General features: G+C 38.4%; 1 protein-coding gene across 1 annotated transcript in view; it reads left to right on the forward strand.

Annotated features, from left to right (window-relative positions):
- The window catches only part of LOC118172195, a 63,966-nt gene extending 45,808 nt beyond the window's left edge, over window positions 1-18,158 (forward strand). Inside the window, exons 4-5 of the mRNA XM_035335952.1 lie at window positions 14,904-15,593; window positions 15,724-18,158. Of these exons, the coding sequence (XP_035191843.1) occupies window positions 14,904-15,593; window positions 15,724-15,747 (714 nt within the window). The 3' untranslated portion in view covers window positions 15,748-18,158. The remainder of the gene's footprint in view (window positions 1-14,903; window positions 15,594-15,723) is intronic.
- Window positions 18,159-25,041: the final 6,883 nt, after the last annotated feature.

Consider the following 25,041-nt stretch of genomic DNA (forward strand, 5'->3'; position numbering starts at 1 on the left):
CATTGAATTCTGTCAAGCAACTGCTGTACCCAACCTAATGATTCCCTGGGGTATTGCTATAGGGCTTCCCGCAGGTATAACCTCACTTTCCCATCTACCAGCTCTTCACAGACACTACATTAGTTTCATCGTGAGCATCTGACAGCCAAATGAGTGCTGCAGAAGAGAATGCCTGACAGCTCCCAACCTATTTTCACCCATATGGACCCAGTAAAACCAACAAGTTTACTCAAACTTCTGTAGCACAGTATTTGGCTGAACCGTTTTCTTTTCTACTGCATGTATTGTTGTATCTGACCATAGCAAATCAACACAATGTGATTAAGAGCAGCTAGTTTATATCAGAAATGTACTAAATACCCATATGCTATACATTGCACACATTGTTAGGTTCCTTCCTGCTCTGTATGCACATTTTAATTAGATGAGGAATACCTGTGTCAAATTTATCAGGGGTATAAAACCTCTGACTGCAGTGAATTTACACCCTTGATTTGTGTTGTTCACAGATGGCTTTTTATGGCTAACAGTGTATACTTATTTATCCTAAAAAAAAATAATAATCTTCTTTCATTTACATTGATTTGCCCAATTTTTCCAGGAGGGAAATACAATTAACCACAAATAAGAGGAAAAAATTCTAAGTTGACTGATGAGATGCTGTTTTAAGGCACCCAGTTCAATTACACTAAAAGCATTCTCTCTTACAACAGCACTTCCAAAATAAAGCCTGAGTTGCAACAGAAGTAATGTGAAAAACTCAACCAAAGTCTGAGGAAGGATTTCCCACATATCACGTTTTCCTCTAGTGTGCAGCCATCACTGTTAGACACAGATAGCAGAAATTGTTCCATAGAATGGTTTCTTTGGTACAATAATGAAAAATGTTAACAAACTCTTAATTACTAAACACATTCCCTCAAAAGTATGTTTTTAAAAAACAGAAATAAAAAACTTGGGTCTTAGATACTGAAATGATTGCTAAAGTCATGATAAGTATCCTTAAAAAGGGAATTCACGATGGCGATTGCAGTTTAAGGCAGCTGGTCTGCAGGATTACGCACAACATCAAAGCTAGCTTTCTGTTCTGACTCAGCCACTAGAGCAGCCTTTCCTTCTCTGCACCAACTGCAGAAGAGCCCAGGAAAACTAAGTTAGGAGAATACCCAGAGAAGTACTGCTTTGTGCTTGCTGAAAAACAAATACAGGACTAGAAAAATAAATAAATAAATAAATAAATGATCCAACCCAACACAGCCACTGTTGCGTTGTTACTTTTGGTAAGATGTTCCTCACTGGGAGTCTCTGTGCATTACTCCTTCCTTATCTCCCCAGGTGTCAAGATATGCTAATGTCTGAAAATCTGTGCTTAGGTCCTAAACATTAATCCAAAATGCACTAACTGAACAATTCCTTTGAATTGAATTGGTTTGGAATAAGGCCCAATAAACTGCTCTACTTTCAAAATCATAACAGAGGACAGAATTGACTAGTACCAAAGTTTATTACACAGCCACTGGACACAAATGCATTCAATATAATCAAGTTGCTACTTCTCATATTTTAATTATAGGAGAAGCATTGTAAAAGTCAGAATTCCATTAAAAGCAGGCAGTTTAACAAGACCTAATAATAAAATTTTTATCAATTGGAATATTCAGAATTAACTTTCTGTGTACAAATTAGGTTTTAAAAGCAGGTTCATTCCTCTGGTGATCTAATTTAGGTTTTGGTATAAAACAAATGCTTCAAACTCATAAAAAACCTCCTATGGTAAATTTTTATCCCCAACGTTTTCCAGCTGGTCTCTAATAACTATTCCTAATTGTACTTGTTAAAAAGTGGATTTATGAATCTCAATTAGACTGGCTTTACTTATCCTACGGCAATTTTCAGTACCAACCAAGCCCATTTCAAGATAGAAAAAAAGTTTTATGTGGATGACAGAATAATTATGAAAATAAAGAAGAAAATGTCTTTTATACAACTTAATTCCTAGTAATTCTATTTCAATAATCCAAACCAGAAAATACAGCATCTAATAACCATTTGGGGAACTTTGTTCATTCCACAAGTTACAAGGTACTTTTATTACTAGGATATTCAGCTTTGCTTGCATGCCCTACTGTGAACATAAAGATTTACATCATTCTCAGTGAATCTATTTTAATTTTCTTTGCAAACTTAATATCCTGATTCAGCAAACTATTGAGATACAAGCTTAATTCTAAGCACACACTGAAGACCTTAGTCAATGTAAATTTTCCTGACTTCATGCAGGGCAGCTTCTACTAAGTTGTTAAGTGCACGCTTATCTTTATGGTTTAATGTCACTAAACCTTCAGTGGGCACCGAGTTAGCAATTTACCCAAATATTTTGCTGAACAACGTTCTGTGTTGTGAAGGATGTGTTACAATACACCCTTCCAAAACAACGGGTTCCCTCTCATGACAGATATATACCCTAAGACCAGTTCTCACTTGACCTCAGCATAAACATAGACTATACAAAAGTTTCTGTCACCTTACTTAGAAATTGATTTTTAAGTAGAGCCTTCACATCCCATCATTTGCAGGACCTAGGATAGGGCTTTGCAGTTAGGGTAAAGATATTAAACATCAGCCATACCTTTGTACGAGTCTTACCCATCACCCACAGAAACTTTCTGAAGAACTAGTAAACGTGACTATGGATCTGCTGTGCCAGATTTATGAAGAACCAAAGCTTACACGGTTCAACAGGAAAAAAAAAAGTGACAAACTATTATAGACTGGAATATATCCCATTATATGAGAAGAAACTTCTGCTACAAACACATATTTTTTCATTGCCGAGTCTCCTACAACTTTCCCAGATGGCCAGGTAGTGGCTGTTCCTTGGGGGTCACCATATGCGCTACAATTAGTGAGTCATGTCTCTGATTAACATTCAGATCTCTGACAAACGTCCGTGAAACCGGGAGACCAAAACCCCTATGCATCAAGCAATAAAAAGGGCTCTTTTCTGGCAAATTCTGACACCTAATTACACCTAATGCAGTCACTATGACCATTCTCCTTGTACAGCACTTCTAGCCAAAACAACAAACCAGGCTGACTTATTCCTGCAAGTTTCTATTCATTGCTAGGCTGAATAAAGACCAAAAAATGCTATTTTTACAACATTACATCACAACATTGTCTTCGTGTTGCAGCCAAACATTTTGGCTTGAAAAATAGACTTCAGATATGTGTTAAGTAATGTACAATAAATTACCATCCAAAAGTAAAAAAAAAAAAAGAGAAAGAAACGCTAAATTGCATGCAAACCTCTGCTCTCTGCACAAAACAGTTAAGATACACCTGCTGTCCACTCGACATTTTCCTTAAAAGCTGCTGTGAAAAAATCAAACTTCTCCCCAGAAGTATTATGATTGAAAGTAGCAACTTGAAAACAGCAATGTTTTTATGGGCTCCTGTGAAGAGGATTCTCCACTGCTCAGTAGGGTGAATCCAACCTTCTCAAAAAATACTGATCCCATTATTCAGTTTTGGTAATTAAAATGTTTTCTAAATGATTGTTCCCCAGCAGGAGGAAATTGATTAATTTTAATGCATTATTGTATTTTAGCATGGAACAACTTTCCCCTGCCCTTGTTCCCACCATTCCCACCATTTGCAGATGAATTATTTAGACCTGAAGATTTGTCTACTCTATTTGACATGAAGCTTTAGGGAGTGAGTAGAGAAGCCCAAAGAGTGCCTCTTCATTCGCAAGTTCAATTTCTTTCTATTTGAATATTGATTAGCAGGGCATATATCTTGAGGAAGTAGTTTGGCTAAGAGATCATAGATCTAAAAAATATGACTAACAGAATTCACGTATTTAGAAATGTATTCAGGATTTTCAATATATGCTTCCTCTTAAGTGCTTTTTTCCCCCTTTTTATATTAAACCACAAAATCTTACTTAATTTAAATATATTTGAATAACACTATAGGTAGTGTTTACAAATGTGGTGCCTCTTCAGAAACACAGACCCTGATTTAGACCTGTTGACTTCAGTTGACTTTGGGTTATTTGGTTATTAGTTGTTCACATGAGTACAAAAAAATTGAGGCAGCAGACATCTGGATAGTTAACTTCCAACATTGGTTCTCAAAAGTAGATCCTGTCCCACCTTTTTGAAGGTGCATGGTTTACAACTCTATCATAGCAAGTAATATTTTAAATAATGAAAACTATTTTGTGTTTGTGGTCATCTTTTACAGTGCTTTTAAATTATGCAGAATCAATGCTGATACAGATGACCTAACACTAAGTATTTTTGAAATGGTGTTTCTGCTCTTCCCCCAGATTTTTTGTCCTTTCTACAAAGACCTCTGCTTGATCACAAATTAGAAGGAAAACCCAAAATTATTTTATCAAACAATAGAAAGTTTGCTTACATATCCAGATCTATTTGCAAGCAGGCTTCAGGTAGATGGGAAAAGTGATACATATCCAGATCTTCTTGCAGAAAACTATCATCATTCAGTTGCACAAAGTATAGCAATAAATGAGAACAGATCTAATTGGCTTTGGACTTGCTAGCAATTGACAGCAGTAACTTCCACAGAATTAAAAGGGAAATGAGCAGGGTAGACTGGTCCATAGCTAATACGAGACTAAATTCGCCGAGGGATGCGTAGAGTATTAACAAGGACTTTGCACAGGATCTTGGAACACTCTACAAATATGCTAAGATTAAAAAAAAATATCAGGAGTATTAGTATTCCCAGGAAATATAATGCATTGATATTAGAGTGAATCTTTGACAAAGCCAAGAACAGGCTTCATCTTTCACGATTCTGTAACACATCTTTTTCTGGCACTAGACTTATCCAATAAACAACAGTAAGCAGTACATTTATTACTTAATATCAAATTCACAAAAGTACTCAAAGGTCCCAAGCAGAACGAAGGCCTATATATTATGTAAAGACATCCAAAGAAACTGTTTGTCCTAAAAAACTTACTGTCCTACATATATCTGATGAAAGTCTCATCTTCAAAAGAACAGCAAGACTTCAGTGCAGCTGAATATCCCAACTGCTAGCACTTTCCATCATTGTGGACCTAGCTTGAGTTCAGATTTGAAACTCAATTCTCACAGAGGTAGCAAACAATAAAAGGTGATGTCCTTCATGCAGCAAAGCTTTGGATTTTTGTTACACTTGTGAGCAAAATAGAGGCTGTATTATATTTTTGGCATACACTGTACAGATTTAAGTCTTGTGCACAATTAAAAAATAATAATAATATTACAGTATAAAGGAGACTGGTAGGAAGATCACCTTACTCTGTTTCCAAACAGCCTAATATCTGATGCTATTGAACAATTATTTTTAGCTATATGAAAATAATTTTCTCCATGATGAACACTTCATAATAATATAAGAAAATACTTGTGTTAAAAGTGTACATATATATATGCACTTTTAATGCAAGTTAATATATATATGTGTGTGTATATATATATTTATCTGCATGACAGGCAATATGCAACAAAAATCTCTTTTAATTCATACACAGATGTCTAAGAAGTTAGAAAGAGAAAGTATCTGACTAGTAGCTGGGGTTAGTAGGAAATACACACATGCAAGCACTCCTTGCTCTGTGAGTTGATCAGATGATCTGATCTGATCATAAGATCTTTCTCACCGTGACTTAAGGATTTACCTGAAGTGACATACCTTTTTAAGACTGCGTTCTTCACACTGGTAACCAGAACAATGCATGAAAGCAGATGCACTAACCCTCACAAAAAGTCAGCTCATGATGTACAATGTACCCTCTTAACTGACGTCTTTATGCATACTAACTTACACAGTTTCTTCTACAGAACATGCAAGAAATAAAAAGTTAATATTACTTGTTATTTTTCCCACAGAATGTAATAAACAAGTGGTGTTCAAGTAACTCAAACTATGCAAAGGAGACCTTTTTAAATGTAAAATGTAACCTTTGGTAGAAAGAGTCAATGTTCCTAAATGGGTTCACTGAAGTAAATCCAGTGCTAACAAATCTATAATGCTGTCTCTCAGCTATGGCAAAAACAATATAAAACAGAAGCAATAACAAGAACTTTAGTTGTGTCTTCTTGTGAATTCAGTGTCTGTGGAAGAACATTGTGTAAGAGTGTTCATTCTTTAGTTACAACTGCTAAGTATTTAACTCACTGCAGTTTATTTTGTAAGATTATACCCCTAACTTTTTGAAATGCATGTCTAAAGATAAATCTACATACCCAAATACTGTCCTTTCAGAAGACTGATGTCCTTCTTTTGAACTACTTTTTCAGGATTAAGTCGAATTCCTTTCACCGTCTTCCTAACTCTCTCTAGATTTTCTCTTCACTGCTGTCACCAGTCCACTCCCAAACACCCGTTACTCCAAACACCAACGAAGTGCCTGTTTGACTACCAGATACTCAAGAAAAACACCTGGAAAGCTGCCACTGAAGGGCACTGCTGAAGCCAGGCACAGTAAATTTGGAAAGTACTGGGCTGGTGATAACCATTCCGAGTAGAGTGAGAGCACACAGGTAGCAGAGTTTGTTAAGCCTACAACAATGGTCACATTAAGGCTTTGTTCCTTGATGAAGTAGGGACACAGCACTGAGACACCAGTCCTTCTACCTTTCTGGGTGCTGCTTCAAGCACAATCCAGCAGGATAGAACAATTGGGTCCTAAAAACATCTACCCGTCCCTTCAAGTAAATAAATACAGTGTGCTAGATAACTGCAATTTTCACTGCAGCAGCACTTTTTCAAGCTCAGAATGCATATTTGCCTTTCCCTTCAGCATAGTCTGCACATCCGTAGGCAGTGTATGAAAATAAAAGCCTATTTCATTCTAGAGTACCTGTGCAAACACATCTTTTACAGAAGTCAACAGAACTTTAAGTCTATATTCTGCTTCCACATTATTTTAACTAGAGCAAAGAAGGAACCAAACAACATGCAGAATATGTTCAGAAAGCAACAACCTAAAGCAAAAAGGCTGACATCCTTTCCTTCCTTCTTTCCTTGCTATTTCACATAGACCACAGAATTCTAGCTGCAGAAGCCCTACAGCATCAGTTTTCTGGACTTCTGGAAGCTTAGAATGGAGCAAAAGGATTGGATCATAAGTATTCTGTTTTTTGAATGCCTGCATACAGAACAACTTAAATTTAGTTCTCTACTACACAGAGAATACATACTGTAAAATTGTCCTTTATTCTTATCCTTTAACTTTGTCCTTAAACAAAGCCTAAGAGAACACTAGGGATAAGACAAAAGAAGGACCTGCAGGAAAATAAAAGAGCACAAAAAAAAAAAAAAATCAGCTGCTAAAAAAAAATTAAATGAGGAGCATGTCTGAATTATCTAGAAGCCATCAACTTTAAACACTTTAAAACCAATGCAACAGCATCCTGCTAACTGTTTCTCCTTTCCCCTCTTTCTCCTTCTGCCAGGCAAAGCGATTTTGAATACCATGCACAGAGCTGATTCTTCACTTTCCCATACCCACTTAACTCGGGTACTTCTGAGGTGAGCCTTTTATCTGTTGTTGAGTTTTATTTAGTTGTCTTGTTCTCCCCTCTTGTTTATCTAGTTGTGGTTCTTTTTCTTACTCTCTTCTATATATAAGAGTGACTTTCTGTATTATTTCTACCCACACACCTCTGCTTGTCAAGCTATTTTCCATTGCCTTTCTTGTTTAACATTGTTTGCCCCCTATTCAGAGTTCCCACATATTTTTCGTTTTACAGATCAGAGCAAAAGGAACAGCTCTGTTTTCAGACTACACTCCTGTTCATCCACAAACAATCCCATGGACCATATTTGAGAAACAAATTTCACTTCCATTTTTATCATCCAAGGTGATAAGATTTAAGTGGGAAAGAAAGATGAAGAAAAATAAAACTGTTCAAAATGCCTATGGATTGGAATGGACATACCACGTGCCTCAACTGTTAAAAGCACCCACTGCATTCATTCAGTTTATTAACAGATACTTCACTATTTTCTGGCCACAAACAGCAGATGGTATTTTGTCATTTGACAGACCTCAGTTTACATCAGTCACAATGCCTGCCCTACAGTTTGTAACCCAGTGCTCGGTAACAAGTGGCTGGATCCTCTCCTGCAACAGACAGTACTGTGAAAATGACTCTCCTTCCATCTGCAGTTTACAAATCTTTCTGTATATTTGACTACCATTATTACAAATGAATGTTTTGTAAATATAATTTACTACTGTTTTAATTTCTGTGACTTATTCCCAGTAGCCCTCACTGCGGAGACTGTATCTAATCAATCCTCAATTACTATGCAAATATATCCTATAGGCTACTGATGTCTTTCCTTTCAAACACTTAATACATAATTAATGACAGCTATAACGGCACCAAAGACTCTAAATGAAAAGAACTTCTCTCTATAATTTATACTTACCACCACTAAAGAAGACTGATTTGTTGGAGTACTTATTCAAGATTTTTGCAGTCTTCTGGAAAAGTGATTATTATTAATTCTAGTCAGTGACTGCAGTTACTGGACTTTGCTCCTCAAAACAGAGCTCTACATAACTAAGCGTAACAATGTTTCCTGTCCTAAGATTACCGGGAAGTACTTAGTGTTAACATCCAAAAAACCCTCAATGTCAGAAAGCTTACAGAAACCTTAAGCCATTAACAAAAACATCACTCTATCCTTCACACAAGATACATACCTACATGCAGAAGTCTGTCTAGCTTAAACACTGTAACTTTGTCAAAACCTGTGATACCTAGATTAAAGCCCAGAGCTACAAATAATCATCTTCAAAATTGTTCGTTCATTCACAACAAACTTTTGAAATACAAATAAGATGAAAACAAGGCATTGTTATGAAAGTACGAGATTAATCTCATTTGATTTGACTAATCAGAATGTTAGGTATCTGGGCTGCTCTGGTCTGCCAGTCCCCTTTGGAGGAGGAAGGGGCGCAGACATCCTATCCACAAGGCAATTCATCCTAAAGATGATACCTACCATCTGCAAAAACAAGCCTCCAAATGTCTACTAAGCAGTGTTTCTTTGCAAAGAGTTATAAAACTCACCTTCCTCTAGAGTTATAGGTTGTGACTAGTCACATGGCCTCCTGTAGAAGGCAACACGTAATAACAGTGAGAAGTAAATTCTCTGATACTTGAATTGTATCTATAAAATAACTGATTGGCCCTGTTTGGATGATAAAATGCCTCCCTGAAATATGCAGAAAAAAGAAAATTAGAAGAGGAAAAGGGATGAAGAACATTGTTACATTGGACATTTTTACTAAGTTTGAGAAATGGTAGGTGTTGTAACTTTAATGGTTTTGATTTGCCTTATCCATTTCAACACACACAAGTTAATACAATTTCAAATTAATCAGGCAGCACTCCTTTAAAGTGATATTTACAACTTTTACATTTAAATGAAGGAAAAAAAGTATAATTTATACTATAATAATGCCATATACAGTGTCATTGTTTTAATTCTTTAATAGAATTAAGCTAGCTGTGGCAAGTAGATAAAAACCCTTTGAATAGTGAAACATTGCCATAGTTTGTCTTGTCAAGGCTTCTGCTTCTAAGAATATTTATGATTTTACTGTTCTTTGAGAACCATAAGTGACATAGCATGTCAATGAGAGAGTTTCAATCTCAGTCTGGATAATTCCATCCAGAACTAGAGTATAATTCAGTCTCCATCCCCAGATAACCCCAGCCCTTCTCCCTGTGCTGCTAACAAAGGGTGTAATACCGGACTTTCTCCTGAGGAACATATTCTTTACCTTGTGCTAACCCCCATGACTTCTCCAAGACTGCATGGAATGAAAATGAATGCAGCATTTCATTGTGAATTAAGAAAGCACGAATCAGACTCCAATGTACAAAGTGCAATGGCAGTTTTCTGGAGTGGCTGCCTGTCAAGTAGGTAGTAGACTATGATGCACGACTCATTTGACAAACTGAGTGTCAGTGAAGTCACCTACCAGTGTCCTATGCTGCTACCAAAGCATGTTGGCTGCTAAATGACTTTACATTCTTTTTTCTTTTTCTACCAAGCTTATTTTAGAAAGGTTGTATATCAATCTGGAAAGTGCTGTGAACATGATGTTATCATAATGGTACCATATGCCAGTCGACTACTTACAAATCATCCATGCTTCCCTCACTTGGTAGATTTTAAAAACATGATAAAGAACTTGATTCTCCTCATGCTTACACTGACTTTATATCAGTATACTTCCACATTTTACACTAGTGTTGTTTTTTTTTAAAGAGAGGAAAAAAAGTGTACCAAAGCCTCTGCTTTATAAAGACTCTTAATATGTCTCTGTCAAATGACTGCCTTTGTCAAAACCAGACAGTAGTATTAAAGATTCAAAAACTATGGAAAAGTAGAATATGTTCCACAATCATCTTAACCTAGTACAGAACCTACAGAAGCAGGTTGCGTCTGTTAAGCTTTGGAGCTTTCAATTTGCTTTCTTGTTCTGGTACCTTAACAAGGCAACTGAGAATTCCATCTTAAACTTTCTCTGTAGCTTTTTTCTTACTTTGTTCCAGAGAAAGCAGATTTTCATGTGTTCACAACACTTCATAAACCTTGCCAAAATATCATGTACCAAAAGACTTTTGATAACAACAGGTAATTAGTGAGAGTCTAAATCTTCACAAGGAATCCAAGAAAAGTGTTTAAGGAAAAGTTTAGCTCCATACTTGAACTTGAGAGAACCTGTATCCATTTTACTCATATCTACCAGTTAAAGTTAAAAAAAAAAAAAAATAGAAAAAGGTTGTTCACAAATTTCACACTTGATTAACCTTTAGGCTATCATATTCTGGCAGTTCTCAAGTACCTTTTTAACTCCTCAAAATATTTCTCAGTGACTATTAGTGCTCATAGAATGTGTTGGGTTGAAAACCCTAGAAAATGAAGTGCACGAAGTCACAGCACAGAACTATTTTCACTCAGCTACTGTGTCTTACTCCTCTTCCAGACAAAGCAGCTCTCTAGCAGTGAACATGATTTCAGCCTCATGCTCATTCACTCATTAGCCTCTCTAGTCAGTCTGTTACTAAGGGAAATTCTCCGCACCAGTTCTTACTGCAAAGGAAAAAGTTAGGCCTACCAGTTCTGGTCTTGTTTGGAATTGGGTTCAAGTTGGATGTGCTCTTCTTTCCTGCTGCATTTCTGCAAGCAGGCTAAGTGGTGACCTTCATCTTGTACCTCTCTTCCTATCTTAGAAAGAAGCTTTCATACAAATTTCAGTACTTTCCCTTTAGAGCAGCAACAGACAGCAGAAACTGCCTGGAGGGCTTAGAACTACCGTGCATACACAAGTGTTTATAAACACACGTATCTTAGAGAATTCTGGATTAGTCTTTGGATATCCTGACTGAACACCTTAGACTCTCTGGGCTGTAGCCCACTGTTTTGCAGCTACCCATTCTGATCTTCACAAGGGCATGGAACATTGGCTCTTCATGAATCTGGTATATAATCATTAATTCCTAAAATACAGATCCCATTTTGTAAACTCAGACAAAATTCCTTTCCTCTATACACATACACCAATTGTACATCACTCGCAGGAATCACATAGAAGTATCATATGGCAGGATTCATCTGGCAGTCTTTAAAACTGATTCTGTTTGGGATTTGTCTTCTTTGAGAGTCGCTCTTAATTTTCTACAAGCTTTTTCATATATCTCTCCTTAACACACAGGACTTCCTCACTGAGGTTCCAATCAGTTTTGTGCTCAGGAAAGTACCAATTGCTACTGCAGTACAGTCAGCCTGCACAGTGAACGTTTTTTTCATCTTTCCCATTAAGATCTGAACAACGTTTTCTTAGGGGTAACCCATTTATTCACAACAGTAATTGTAACTATTTCCTTAGTCTCAGATTTTACATATGAGTCATTCTTAGTAGTGAGATAGCCAGGGAAGGATTTAGATGCCTGAACACGGATACCAAGTGGTATCTGAACATGGATACCAGGGCATCAGATACGACATAAGACTCGCGGGACAACTGAATGCTGATGAAGCAACAACTAGAGACCAGACAGGTTACCACAGAGAACCAAAGATGACTGAGACCTGAATCCTACCTGGAACTACAATGAGGTCCAAAGTCCATCACCATCAATGGAGAAATTCCCAGTGACTTTGGCTTTGAACTACAGCCAGACTCTGATTCTTGCAGTGTTACGGCTTCCGTTGCAAGCATATGCAAGGGAGAAAGGGGCTGTGTAAGTAAAGCCCCTCATGTCTCTCAGCACTCCTCTGCAAGATGCAACTAGAATTGACATATTTGCACGAAATGACAACTAGAAGGAGGTGTGTAAATAGGTCATTCAAACCCACGGTGGTACAGATGGATGGTTTGTGGGAATCCACCACACACTATGCACCTGAAAGTACCTGAAAGCCAACAGCAAACATACAGGTTGGAACTCTTAAAGCATAAAAACAGTGCAGGCACCACAATTCCCCATTCTCCCATGCTTCCAGCTCCCATGTTTCAATAAATAAATAAATAAATAAAGAGCTTATAGTTTTTATATAAAGTACCTGTGAACTGTATAAAGTCTCCATTTAAATTCCTGCCCCAGAGATTTGCACAGCAGTGCCACCAGAAGTAGTAATTACATCGAAGCTTTTTAGTATGCAGCAGTATGCAGCACTTCTCTTTTTAAGCTGAACAGCCATAGTAGTATCATAAATATTATATTTAAATAGTAGCCCAAACCACATGGTTTTGAAAACAATAACGAAACACACGCTTTGTAGGAACACAGAATTGGAAATGATTTCACAGACAAGGATAAAAGGTTTGCAAGAATTGTGACCACGCTATGGAGAAATAGTTGTACTTGAAGGTACATTCCCAGTTCCAAGACTATTAACTGTATTCAGAGATTTATAGTTTTGCTATATGCATTTGCTTAAATACTAAGTCTGTCTAACATTTAAAGCATGATGAATTATTCCAAGTAAAAATGGCTGAATGCCCCATTCATAGTAAATACACTCACAGACACTCAACTTAGTGGAAGACAGCACTGATTTCTATTTGATATTTTGATCATTAACGTATATTTAATTGAAAAAGCAAGATACCAAGTTAGTCTTTTTTCAATGGCTAAAATATAGGGACAACAGGATTCATCATAATATTTTATATTTTACCTCAGACCTCTTTTTTGACAGTTTGACTAAAATTATGTGATTTTATAAAGTAGATGACAACACTGAAATCCCCACATGACTGCTTTCACTGCTGCATATGTTGAAACACTTTCACCATACAACTTTTATAATTCCACATTAGATTTACTCAGCTATTAGCAAGAAGCAGAAAAAATAATAATAATAAAAAAATCAACAGTTTGAACATTGAAGAAGTCTGCAGAGGTTGTTACTAATAAACAAGAACTCATGCACTTGCACTGAAACTAATGTTGCTAACATACATCACTACCCTTAAACACACATGCTTATTAATATTTACCATCCTAATGCAAAACCAGTTCAGGTGCCTCACGCTAACTTTAACAGACTCCACACCAGGTCCAATGAACATAAACTTACTCTTAAGCTTTTGCAAGACCAGATGCTCTAAATGGTCACATCAAATCCTATGAGGAAACTGATTAGCTGATTTATTCGCCTTTATTTAGCGCTACTATCAACACAGCAAGAACCCATCCATCAGACTTTACTCCGAGAAGGAAAACTTGTCCACTTTGCTATTAAATGCCACATGTAAGAAAGTCCAAACAGAGAGGGACAGACAAGCTTTGGATGCACTCTAAGGGAACTCTGACTGTACAGGAAGGATTTGGTCTTAGACTTGGGTATCCCAGAAGAAACCTCTACAGAACCAATAAGCCCCATAATGTGAAATTTTCCATTCACGTAACTGAGATCTCCGTTACTGAAATACAGGACTGGGCATTACAGGGGGTTCTCTCCTGCTTGCCTGGATATGGAAGGCAGACAGGCTGCTACATTCCAGTTAATTCATAACTCATACGTTACATATTTATGTTCTAAACCAGGCAGTCATAAAGATATGAACTGGAGGCTTCCTTTTAGTTAACTCTGGATTTCTTCCTGCTAGGGGTTAGCCCGAGCCTTTGCAGTATTTAGCGATCACAGGGTTTATTTAAATCTCCAGCCCCTGTGATACTTCAAGAGATTGGCTGCCCTGCTTTCACAAAACATTGATCCTCTGTCCACCTCTCAGGGCCATGCAGATGCCCAGTGCTTGCAGAGGGATGTTAATAACCGCAAGCATCAGAACTCAGGGCTGTCACCTGAGAATCTCAGCAGAGCACTGAAGGATGCTGGTGCCCTGACATTCCCAAACTTCTCCCTCCTTGTTAGCAACCATCTGGCAGAGTGGCCAGATCCCTTCCTAAGCAAACGAAGGGAATGTATGGCAGCAGTGAGCAGCACCAGCGAGAGCATGCTTACACCAGCTCCCAGCCCCAAGGAACGGAGGTGTCACTCACAGGCAGCATCCTACAACTTCTCCCTTGTGCCTCTCCCTACTCCCAAGACTCTCCACCGCGAGCCCTGTCAAGTACATGCAAGGGAAGCAAGGCGACCCCAAACAGCAAAGCAGCAGCCCGAGTCCTCTCGCCCGCGCAGAGCAGCAGTCCAGGGCAGGGACAAACGGGGATGAATGTGTCTCCCGCAACCAGAAGAAAGTTCATGCCGACACAACACCCCAGTAAACCATGCGATGGGGGGTGGGGGGGGGGGGGGGGGGGGGGCGCTTCTGGGAGAAGCGCTGATAGGGAAGAGTCCTAATACAGCCGTAAGGTTTCCCCTAAGCACATCTCTCGTAGATCATCACTTCCAAAATCATCAAGGAGAGCCCAGCGAAGGCTCGGGGAAAGGGACAGAAACGAGGGCGGCTGGCGAGAGGTCGCTCCCCCGGCCCCAACTCGTGCCGGGTGCCCGGGCAGCAGCAGGAGGAGCCGGGGAGTGGGCTCCAACCGTGCAGCCAGAGGGTGCCGAGCAAGCTCCTTGTCCCGCGGCGGCTGCGCCGGGGACGAGCGGAGCTCGGGGGCCGCAGGCAGCGGGGCTCCGGGCCGGCTTTCCCCGCAGCGCCCGTCCCGACTCGCACCTACCTCAGCACCTCGGTGGACCGGGGCCGGCTCCCGGGGCTGCGGCGGCGGCTGTGCGACGCTGGGGAGGCGGCGAGCGGCGGCGGAGCCGAGCCGGGGCTGCTGGCACGGGGAGCGCGGCGCTGCTGCGGGGGGCTCCGGGCGCCTCTTTGGCTCTGTTCGGAAAGTTACCGCGGCCGCACGACCCACCTTAAACCCGCCTCCCCGCAGGACCCGGGGGAGGGAAGGAGGAGCGGGGAGGAGACAGGGGTGGGGGCTCGAAGCCGGTCCGGCCCTGGCGCAGCACCGAGGCGCGGCAGCAGCTCCGGGATGCTGGGGCCGGCTCTGAGCGCCGAAACTTTCCCGTTTCCCGTGGCGCTGCCGCTGGATTTGGGCTTTTTCGCTCGTTCGTGGTTGGATCGGCAGCTGGTTGTTTATTTAACCATTTATTGTTGGGGGGGGAGGGGAACAGCGTGATCTAGTGCCGGAGCCTTCTGTTTTCTGATTTTTTTATATATATTTTTTTCCTTGTCCTATTCACTGAAAACACTGTAAACAGACTCAGGACAAAGAATCAAACTGACGCTCTGGCATCCCAAGGTTGCACCCGAGCCGTGCATGTGGAAACGAGGAAGCAAACTCTCTAGCTGAGGCTGGAACACTTGGCGACTCAGCAGAAGGTAGCTGAGAAAAAAACAAGGGTCCCTGCCTCCTGCAGCTGAATGAACGGGATGTCCAGAGCAGAAATCTATCAAACTCCTCGGATGTACTCAGTGGGAGATCATGCAAACTTCTGGACCCGTTTCAAGGTGCCTTGGTTTGCTACTCCACGCATGCATCCATTTGCAGGGGCATGCAGCTGTAAGCAAACACAGAGACGCTGGCTAATGCTGATGCCAGGCAAGACCAAGAAGATGCTAACAGAGAAAAGCACGATGGAAAATCTACCTCTTGTCTAGCATCCTCTACCGTCCAGAGGATCTGCCCTTGTATTGTCAGATCGACTGCACCACTGCTGCTATTTAGGGTTGCTCAGTGACACTGGATGCCTGAAGAGATATCAGGCAGGGAATAAATCACATCCTATGGCTGCAGTTTCCTTCCTGAAAGATGTACCAGAAGTTATAAACGTATACTAAAAGTCTTTAGATCAAAATACTTGTGACATGTGAATTTAACAGCTGCATCAACTTAGCTCCTAGCCAGCAGTCTTATGCTAATCTTGTATAGTCTCTTCAAGATGAAATGTTCCATTGGTGTTATGTACTATTTTTGATAATTTTCTAATGAGAACAATAACATTGGCCATGATCAGGCTTTTTAAAATCATCTCAGCATGTAAGAAACGTAAGACCAAGACCAATTTGACAATATAGCAAAATGGCTAATGGAACATTATGTCATTGTAGCCACACGATGTATCTCCACATCATACTATATTTTATGTACACGTGAGGCTGCCAAAATCCTTTGTCCTGCGCTGTGCATTTCTTGGTAACACGCCAGTACATGACCGCAGGTGATGGCAGAGTTTCAAATGGGATAGTTTGGGCCAGAAACGATGCACTGTTTCCACAAGGGACTCACTGCAATCTCCCAGCCTCCTGAAAAATTTCTCCACTCCTCCCACTGCTTCTGTGCCTCCAGGTCCCTAACCTTCCCCTTGCTGCTCTGTCCTGGTTTGCAGCGCTCCTAAATCTTGCACCAGCCACCTAAACTGGGAGAAAAGGACAGCGAAGAACACGTGTGCTGGAAGTGACTGCTGGCTTACCCACTCCTTTTCTGCAAACCCAGCTCCCTGCTTTTTCACTAGCTCCACAGGGCTATTTTTCTTCATTAGCTATGGTTAAGGCAACCTGACCAGGAGCTGCAGCACTACTGGTGCCTGAGGTCAATTCATCCCCATCTTTCCCTACCTGTTCTTAATTATTTTATGGTTTTTTTTTAGAAACATCCTAATAATGAATTTCAATAATAAATTAGCAATCGTGTTTATTTATTATATTATTTTCAAAATTTAAAAAAATTAAATAGATCAAATTTGAACTAGATTTATTGAATAAAGGTAATTAGTTCTGTTGTTTGTATAAGAATATTAAAAGCACCAGTTGCTCCATACTGATGACATTGTTTGTGACTCAGCAGTGTCACCAGTTTCCAGTTGGGGAAACTATTTAGCTTCCCTGATCTTTTCAAAATGTAAGATGCCATCTGAAGTGCCTGGAGACAGAACCAGTCTACATAAAATAATTCAGGCCAGCTTGTTGCTATAATTTTATTTCTAATTTTCTTTGTCTTTCAAGGTTCTCTTTAAAACTTTCAACAGAAGTGTCCTGTCAAACTACAACTGCCCTGAATGTCAAAAAAAGATACTACACCGTTGCATGAATGTTTACAGATGTTTGAGACAAAGCACTCATTCCTGCTCTTCCTTCTCACATAAAATCCCATACAGTTCAGCAGTTTCACTTGGAAACAAAAGTATAGTCCTTGTATTCTCTGAAATAGGGTTGTCTATTTGAAGAGCAGTAGACCATAGTATATTTCAATGCAACTGGTAATGTATGTGTTTTACATCTGAGGTTGACTACTACAATACTCATTTATTTTCAGTCTCTATTTAAATGCAACTGCCCTCTAAACAGAGGGTGAGTAAAAAAAAAACAAACACCAACAGCATGAGATTGCATTACATTGATTCTAATTCAGTCTATTTTAAAAATGCACCGTTTACAAATAAGAAGGTATTTTGGCCTTTTTCTTCTTATTGATGACTCAGTGAGTCTAGCTCAGAGTTATAGTTATAACATCAAGTGAATCTTCAAGCTTAGCAATATTCTTCCATAATTTAGAATGAGTTTTGAAATTCTGAAGGACAAAATAACCCTCAGTTATTGGTACACAACCTCAGTTTGGTGAAATCGTATCTTTGGTTATTCCCATGCAACTCGAGCAGCAACATGAAACTGAGAAAAGAATTTGGAGGGGAAAAAAGAAAAAGCAGGAGTGCATTACAGGAGTGACTCTGCAACAGAAAACTGCTTAATAATTCTGCTGATAAAGTGTGAGCCAGAAAAGAATTCATTTTTCTCTCCCAGAGCACAGCTGGGGTGACAGGACTTTAAAGAAGTGCAGTACTTTCACAAAGGTAAGCAGGTATGTCCTTCAGTACAGACAGACAATGGAAGTTTGAAACAATGAAGTCACTGGGAGCTTTGCCATTGACTTTTGGGGGAAGCAGAAATTTACCCTGGGAGATCTGCTGAGTAAGACATTGCCACTTGTACACGCTTTCTCTTCAAAGCCAAATCACCTTCAAGAGCACTTTTTACTGCTTCTATTTGCTTGCTTCTGCATGTCCAATTCAAAACTAGTTCCTATCCACTTTTACATTTTCCATATGTTCTTTTTTCTTAAAGGGGGATTTGGCCTCAGAAAATTACACTACACAGAATCAGGTGATTGTAAATGCATCAGTTTTCAATACTCTAAAGTTATTGCACATTTAATTTTAAAGCTCAGGAAATTAAATATGCATAATTTGAGTCTGAAAGCATAATTTACTACTGAAAATAATGCTTGAAAGAGAAAAACAAAGCTTTTCAGACATAACATGACTTTTAAGTTTTTTATAAAGCCATTCAGGGTTTTAGTTTATGAATCATTCTGTTCCCTGCAATAATATGCTGTCTGTGCAATCAGTGATGATAAATGGTACATAATTGTAAACTTGATATTGGTTTTCAATATTGAATTCATCATTCTGTCCTCTTAACACATATTAAATACTTTAAAGAATTTATATATTTGTTTGATTTATCTGTGATTTTTTTTCCAATATGTAAAATTTATTAGTTTTCTGGTTTTTGAGAATCTAAGTGTAGACAACATCATTAATAATACTGAATAATAGTGTTGGCCTTATTTATGCATGACTCCCTTCTACAAATACAAAGAGTCCAAATCAAATACAAACATATTAGTTGTAGGCAGTATAGAAAATACATTCCTAACTAGAAACAATTCTGCCTGTGTTTTGTTTGACTTCCTTGATCTATCCAATAATAATTGCAAGAATTTATTCTCATTTGGAAGGGTAACGCCTGCATTCTTAGGACTCACATTTCGCTTTCTTCAGTGACAGAATTGTTGACTAAGCTACCAAATTTGGAGAAATACAATACCTCAGTCCAAAGGGTGAAAAGCCTAGATATACCTCACAGTTACAGAGACAAAATTAATTTACCTTTGTTAATAATGTGGACCCATTCTCACAGATATGAAGGTGCATTCAAATTGCTCCAGTACTCGTAAAAAACAGGTAATGAAAAAAAAAAAAATCAGAAAACATTAATCCTGGGTAACACTACCAAAAGTATACAGACCAGTTCCAGCGGCTACTCATCTACTTCAAATAGTTTCTGAGCACAAAGGACCTGATTCAATCATGTTGATTGTTTTTTTCCATGAACAAAGAGAACTTTGGAGTCTTTTCCCCCATATACAACATAAAAGGCACTGAAAATGAGTTAAAAACTGGCTAATGATTAGAGATTTTGAGTAAATCTTATCCTATATGAGGTCAAATTCTGCTCTTAATCATGTGTATGACCATCATTCTTAATCACTGCTATTTTTCTTAATCAAGGCATCTGCACTAGACCAGGATATTAAATTATTCTTTGTTTAGTATGGTGTAAACTTAAAAATAAAAAAAAAAAAAAAGGATTTGGTAAAGCTGAAGAAAATAATCATGCAATTATGCAAATGCGAGAAATAGCATTCATTCAACTGAACTATAGCTGATTACTTCAGGGAGAAATTTGATCTACTAACAAAAATAGCAAAGAAAGTCACAGCTATTACTCTTTTTATTATAAATGAAGCTGGATAAAAGGCCCATCTTTCACAAAATATTCAAGTGGAATTCCCTCCTGCAGGATTGCTGTGACAAACATTTTTGTCGTATGAAAAGATCAACTGTTCTGATGAATTAGGATAGCTTAAGCAGTTAAAATCACTATGGTATGTTATGGTCCCCAGACTTCATAGCATAAATGGCAAGCTATCTGGAACACAGAAAGTTTTGATATGTAATTCTATATGAAATGTATCAGGATCCCCAGGCACAGGCTGGCAACAAGAATGACATTCTGCTTTCATTTGAAGCACATGATATTGGTGAGTATTAGAGAAGGACATCCAAATAGGTTGACAATCACTCTAGAACATCTAAATTTTTATTAATACTTATGAGACTTGTGCATATGTACTGAGAAGTGGAGATTGTTCACAACAACAACAAAAAATATGAGAAGCAGATTATGAGAAGCAGCATATATAATGCAGAGTTAGTAGCAAACCCACATAAATCAGCCACAACTACTGTCCTTCTAGTGAAAAATCCTATGCAGATAGCTTCAAAGACTAGATGTTTTTTCCATCAAGAAAACACAAGCTGCAACTCCAGCAAGAAACCCATTGCTTCCAAACACATCCTCACATGCTGTTTTTAAAAATTAAAGGACAATTTACCTGTAAGGGTCCTGCATGTCTGCAGGACGTTACCCTTAGCACTGGATGAGGTAGAATCAAGGGTATGGGAGGAATCCCAACTTCACACCACCAAGCAGTCATCAAACATTTAGCAAACTGTATCAGCAGTATTTATAATTGAATAAAAAGCTGCACAGACTATTACCAAACTCTTGAGTTTGTCCGATCATCCAGACAGCTATGCCTTAAAGGTGATGCACTTGCCTTTCCTTAAACCAGAAACAAAACTGGCAGGCCCAAATTGGGTATCTGCTGGCACTGATGTAAAGCAGTAACAGTGCAAGAGATCTTCAGTGAAGAGCGAGTGACATTAAGTACCAGAATTTCTCCTTCACTGAAACCCAAAGGCTGAAACAGCCATGAGCAAGCACAGAGCAAAAAAGGGGAATAGAATCAGCAGCTAAAAGAAGGCTGATTCAATTTGTCTGCTTACACCAACAGAGATCCCTAAAATTCTGCTCCTTCACATGGAAAGTTAAGAGACTGCTCTCCCTCAGCAAATTCCCCTCTGAAGAGAGCTGACTGGAATTCCAAATGCAAGCAAAAAGTAAAACAGAAAATAAAGGGAAAATAAGGACCAAAGCAGACAGAAATTCAGGTGACTGGCATTCTGAAATTAGTCCATGTGTTATATTAATTTATACCTTATTTACGTGTACCTCTAAATATGCTGGGGCAAATTTATCATAAAAGTTAGCCAGTTTTCTTCAAACGGCCATCTCCAGATAGCCATAATATTAAGGAGAGATCTTAAATCTGTATTAAATGCACTGTTACATAATCAGTGCTTTTTGGACATGCTAAGGAAATCAAATTGCTATGATTCTTTTGAAAGAAAGTTTAAGTTCACTGGTCTTGTATTCAGTCAGGAGTAGGTTTTATTATAGAAAAATGAGACAAGATGAAAGAAGCTGTGAATTTATCTTCATGATAGACTTCTACCCTGAACTTTTAGGAAGTGGTTGAATGTGAACACTGAATATAAACACTCTCTTAACTGTACCCCATTTTGTATGAGCATATTTATTTTTAATTATTATAATTTATTTGCAGAAAGGTAATATCTAGAGTTTTTAATCAAAACCAGAACTTCATAAGATTCCTGTGTATTCAGTAATATACAATCTCAAAATAATAATAATAATGACACAAGCAAGGGTAAAGGCAAAATTAAAGAAAAGTAACTGCCGACAGCTGCAATGACAAATCAGGGAATAAAGAAAACCTGTGTGTCCTGATTCCTAGCCCAAAACTCTGCCAACTGGAATTGTGTGTCTCAGTGCTGTGGTCTACTATCTCCATCTTCAAAGAGCTCAGCATGGGCCTTTTGGAAAGGAGGTATCTGAATTTTTATCTGCTCTGGCACTTTTTGTTCATGCTTTTATTCATTATTGCAGAGATGAGCAGCCTACAGAGCTAGTCCATTCTGCATAGAACCTTATCCTGTTAGAGTGAAAATCATCTTCAGACTGATTGTAATGAGTATCAGAGTGGACCACGGGTTATTTTATGTCTCATTTTCCTACCTGTAAAAATGGAAATACCATTCTATATGCTGATTAACATTAATCTCTGTACAGAACCTAGTTCTGTACTGCATATGCTACAGATATGAGAATTGCAATGGACATTTTCAAATTTTGGAATTTCAGGGAATTATGTTCACTAACATCTTAGCTCTAAAAAGAAAATGACCAAATCCCCAAATTCTCACAAGTTCTATTTCAGTTTTCAAAGAAAATTGAAGAAAACTTGGCTGAAAATATTTCTTTAAATTTTCACCCAGCTCAACATATATTGATAGAATTTAAAACTCAGGATCTGCCAGAAGTTTATTCACAAAACGACAGCATGCCGCAACGCATTTATTTCTCTGTTTTGCCACTTTACAAGGGAAAAATATATTTCTAAGATATTTTTGGTAACATATGACTAAGTAGCAAAATTAAAACTAGGAAATTAATAACTACATGGCATTTCAATCCCATCAACTCTAATCAACATAAATCCATTCTAATTAAAACCTGCAAATCCTAAGGATACCAAACAGATAGCCCTCTTTTATATGGAGATAACAACAACAGTCACAAAACATGCAAACGGAGAATATGGAAATCTCTGAAAGAGACAAAGATGAAACCGTACTAAAATAATTCTTTAAAAAACAACAACTACAACAACAACTCGCTATCCCTCCAGTCGTCTCTAATTGGCCAAAACAAACGTAATTTTTGTCCTTTGAAACTTAAAAAGCACTTAGAGCTAAATGAAGGATCTGAAGGAAGCATGTAACTTCACAGGCTGAAAGAAGTTACTAAGTTTATCACAACCATCAAATCAGAAATAGTACAGTGATGCAAAGCATGTTCTAATCAGCATGATGAATAACACACATCAGTTTGACTGAGAATAATAGAAATTATGTAATTGCACCAGAGGCTTTGTTTCAAAGTCAATACATTTTAGATCTTGACTCTGTCTTTAGGACTTAATCAAAAGTCTGTGAACATTAACAAGAATCTTTGCACTGCCTGCCTTGGGCCTTGCATATGCCGTTCATATGGAAGTGGAAAGCTACTGTACACTGGCAATTCTGCTACACATATCTTAAATCAATTCAAGAATCTCCTTATCTCTCCTATGTTCTATTTAATTTTGCAGTTACAATCAGTATCAGCCTATAAGTATAGAACTATGAATGCCAAACTCACCTGGTTCTAATAAACTTTTAACACTAGGTTGAGATCGATTGTGCCCCTAATCTACTAAAGCACTGTCAGGTAAAGAGAGGGATCAGAACTGAGGCTGGATGTATATTATTGGTACATATCCACAGCAGCTAATACTGATACTTCGGAGTTTAAGAGAAGAACTCATCTTCATCCAGCTCTAAATTAGCTCTTTAAAAAAGTGTCTCTTTTGTCTATTGGCAGTTTTTATCCACAACCAGCAGAGATTAAACAAATGCATTTGCTTGGCAGGCGGTGGTTGTTACCCTGCCAATTAGCTCAACAGGAAGCAAACAACCTGCTGACCTTCCTGGGCAAGCAGTCTCTCTGAGGCAAGCAAATGAGATTGTAGTAAGGGCCACAGTTCAGACAGTTGTTATTATCACACATCATCACAAACTTATTTTACCATTGCCCTGGAATTATGGCAAGAGTACAGAAGTAAAAGGCTGGAGGGAATCTAAGACATCACTATGCTGTAATCTATGAAATCAGAGCAAGCGTTGTCTTCATTAGGCTTTTAACAGCCACTGATACCAGAGGGCCCTGGTGGTCTGTAGAGAAGTCCTGAGAGCTGACACCTAGACTGCTCCTAGCAAACTTATAATTTGTTCTCATAAATTTCCAGTGAATGAGATTTCACAATCTCTTTATGCAGAATTCAGTACAACATTGTTGTTCAAAAATATTTAATATTAGTTGTAGCTTCCTTTCTAAAACACTCAATTGTGCCTTTTTTCTTTTCAATGAAACAAATTCTGAAGCAGAAAGAAAAATGAAACATCTCATACCGAAATCCTTAGACATACGCATGCTCCCTTAAATTTAGGGAAGCAAGAAAATAAAAATGGACCAATCGTCTTTGTCCTAGCCTATTGTGATGCTCACTGGTACTAGTTTAGCAAAATAACTACTCCCTCTGTTTTCAATGTGAAATAATAGTTATGGTTATCCTTTGCTTTCATATGGCATGCTCTGGAAGTAGTGCCTGGAGCACCAAGAGGACTTTGGTAAATAACAAGGAAGACAGTTTTAGGAAGGTTCCTCAGCTATGAGCATACACACTCCTCAGGTGAAACTTTCATCTGAGTCTCCCCTGCATGTCATAACATCAGATCAAATGAACAGAGGAAGCTGAAAAGTAGACCGAGATAAAAATATGATGGGACACAGAAAGATGCTTTAATAGCTAAAAAGCTACAGTCTCTTTCAGAAAAGATTTTTCCACTTTGTATTACTATTGTCTGAAATCAGGCCTGAAGAGAAGAAGCTAACTTGATAAAATATAGGAAAAAAAAATCATAAATGAAAATAATGGAAATGCTGTTATGGTCTTTTGTGAGTATAAATAGTTTTGGAAATGAAACTGTCAAGCCCGGCATCTGAAATGCTGCAGAAATAAAGTCATTTTAATGGTCAACCTGCTGCAACCACATAAACATTTTCTAGTTCTTTTCACAGCCTTGCATTTTTATTTTTATTTTTTTAATCTGACGTATGGGGAGACATTAGTTGGAGATTCAAGGGGACAGAATCTAACAGAGAAGCAGAAATAGATCAAGGGAAGATAAGGAACAGAAATCACCAATGGG

The sequence above is a fragment of the Oxyura jamaicensis genome, chromosome 10 (genome assembly GCF_011077185.1).
Source record: "Oxyura jamaicensis isolate SHBP4307 breed ruddy duck chromosome 10, BPBGC_Ojam_1.0, whole genome shotgun sequence".
In the NCBI taxonomy this organism is placed as follows: domain Eukaryota; kingdom Metazoa; phylum Chordata; class Aves; order Anseriformes; family Anatidae; genus Oxyura; species Oxyura jamaicensis.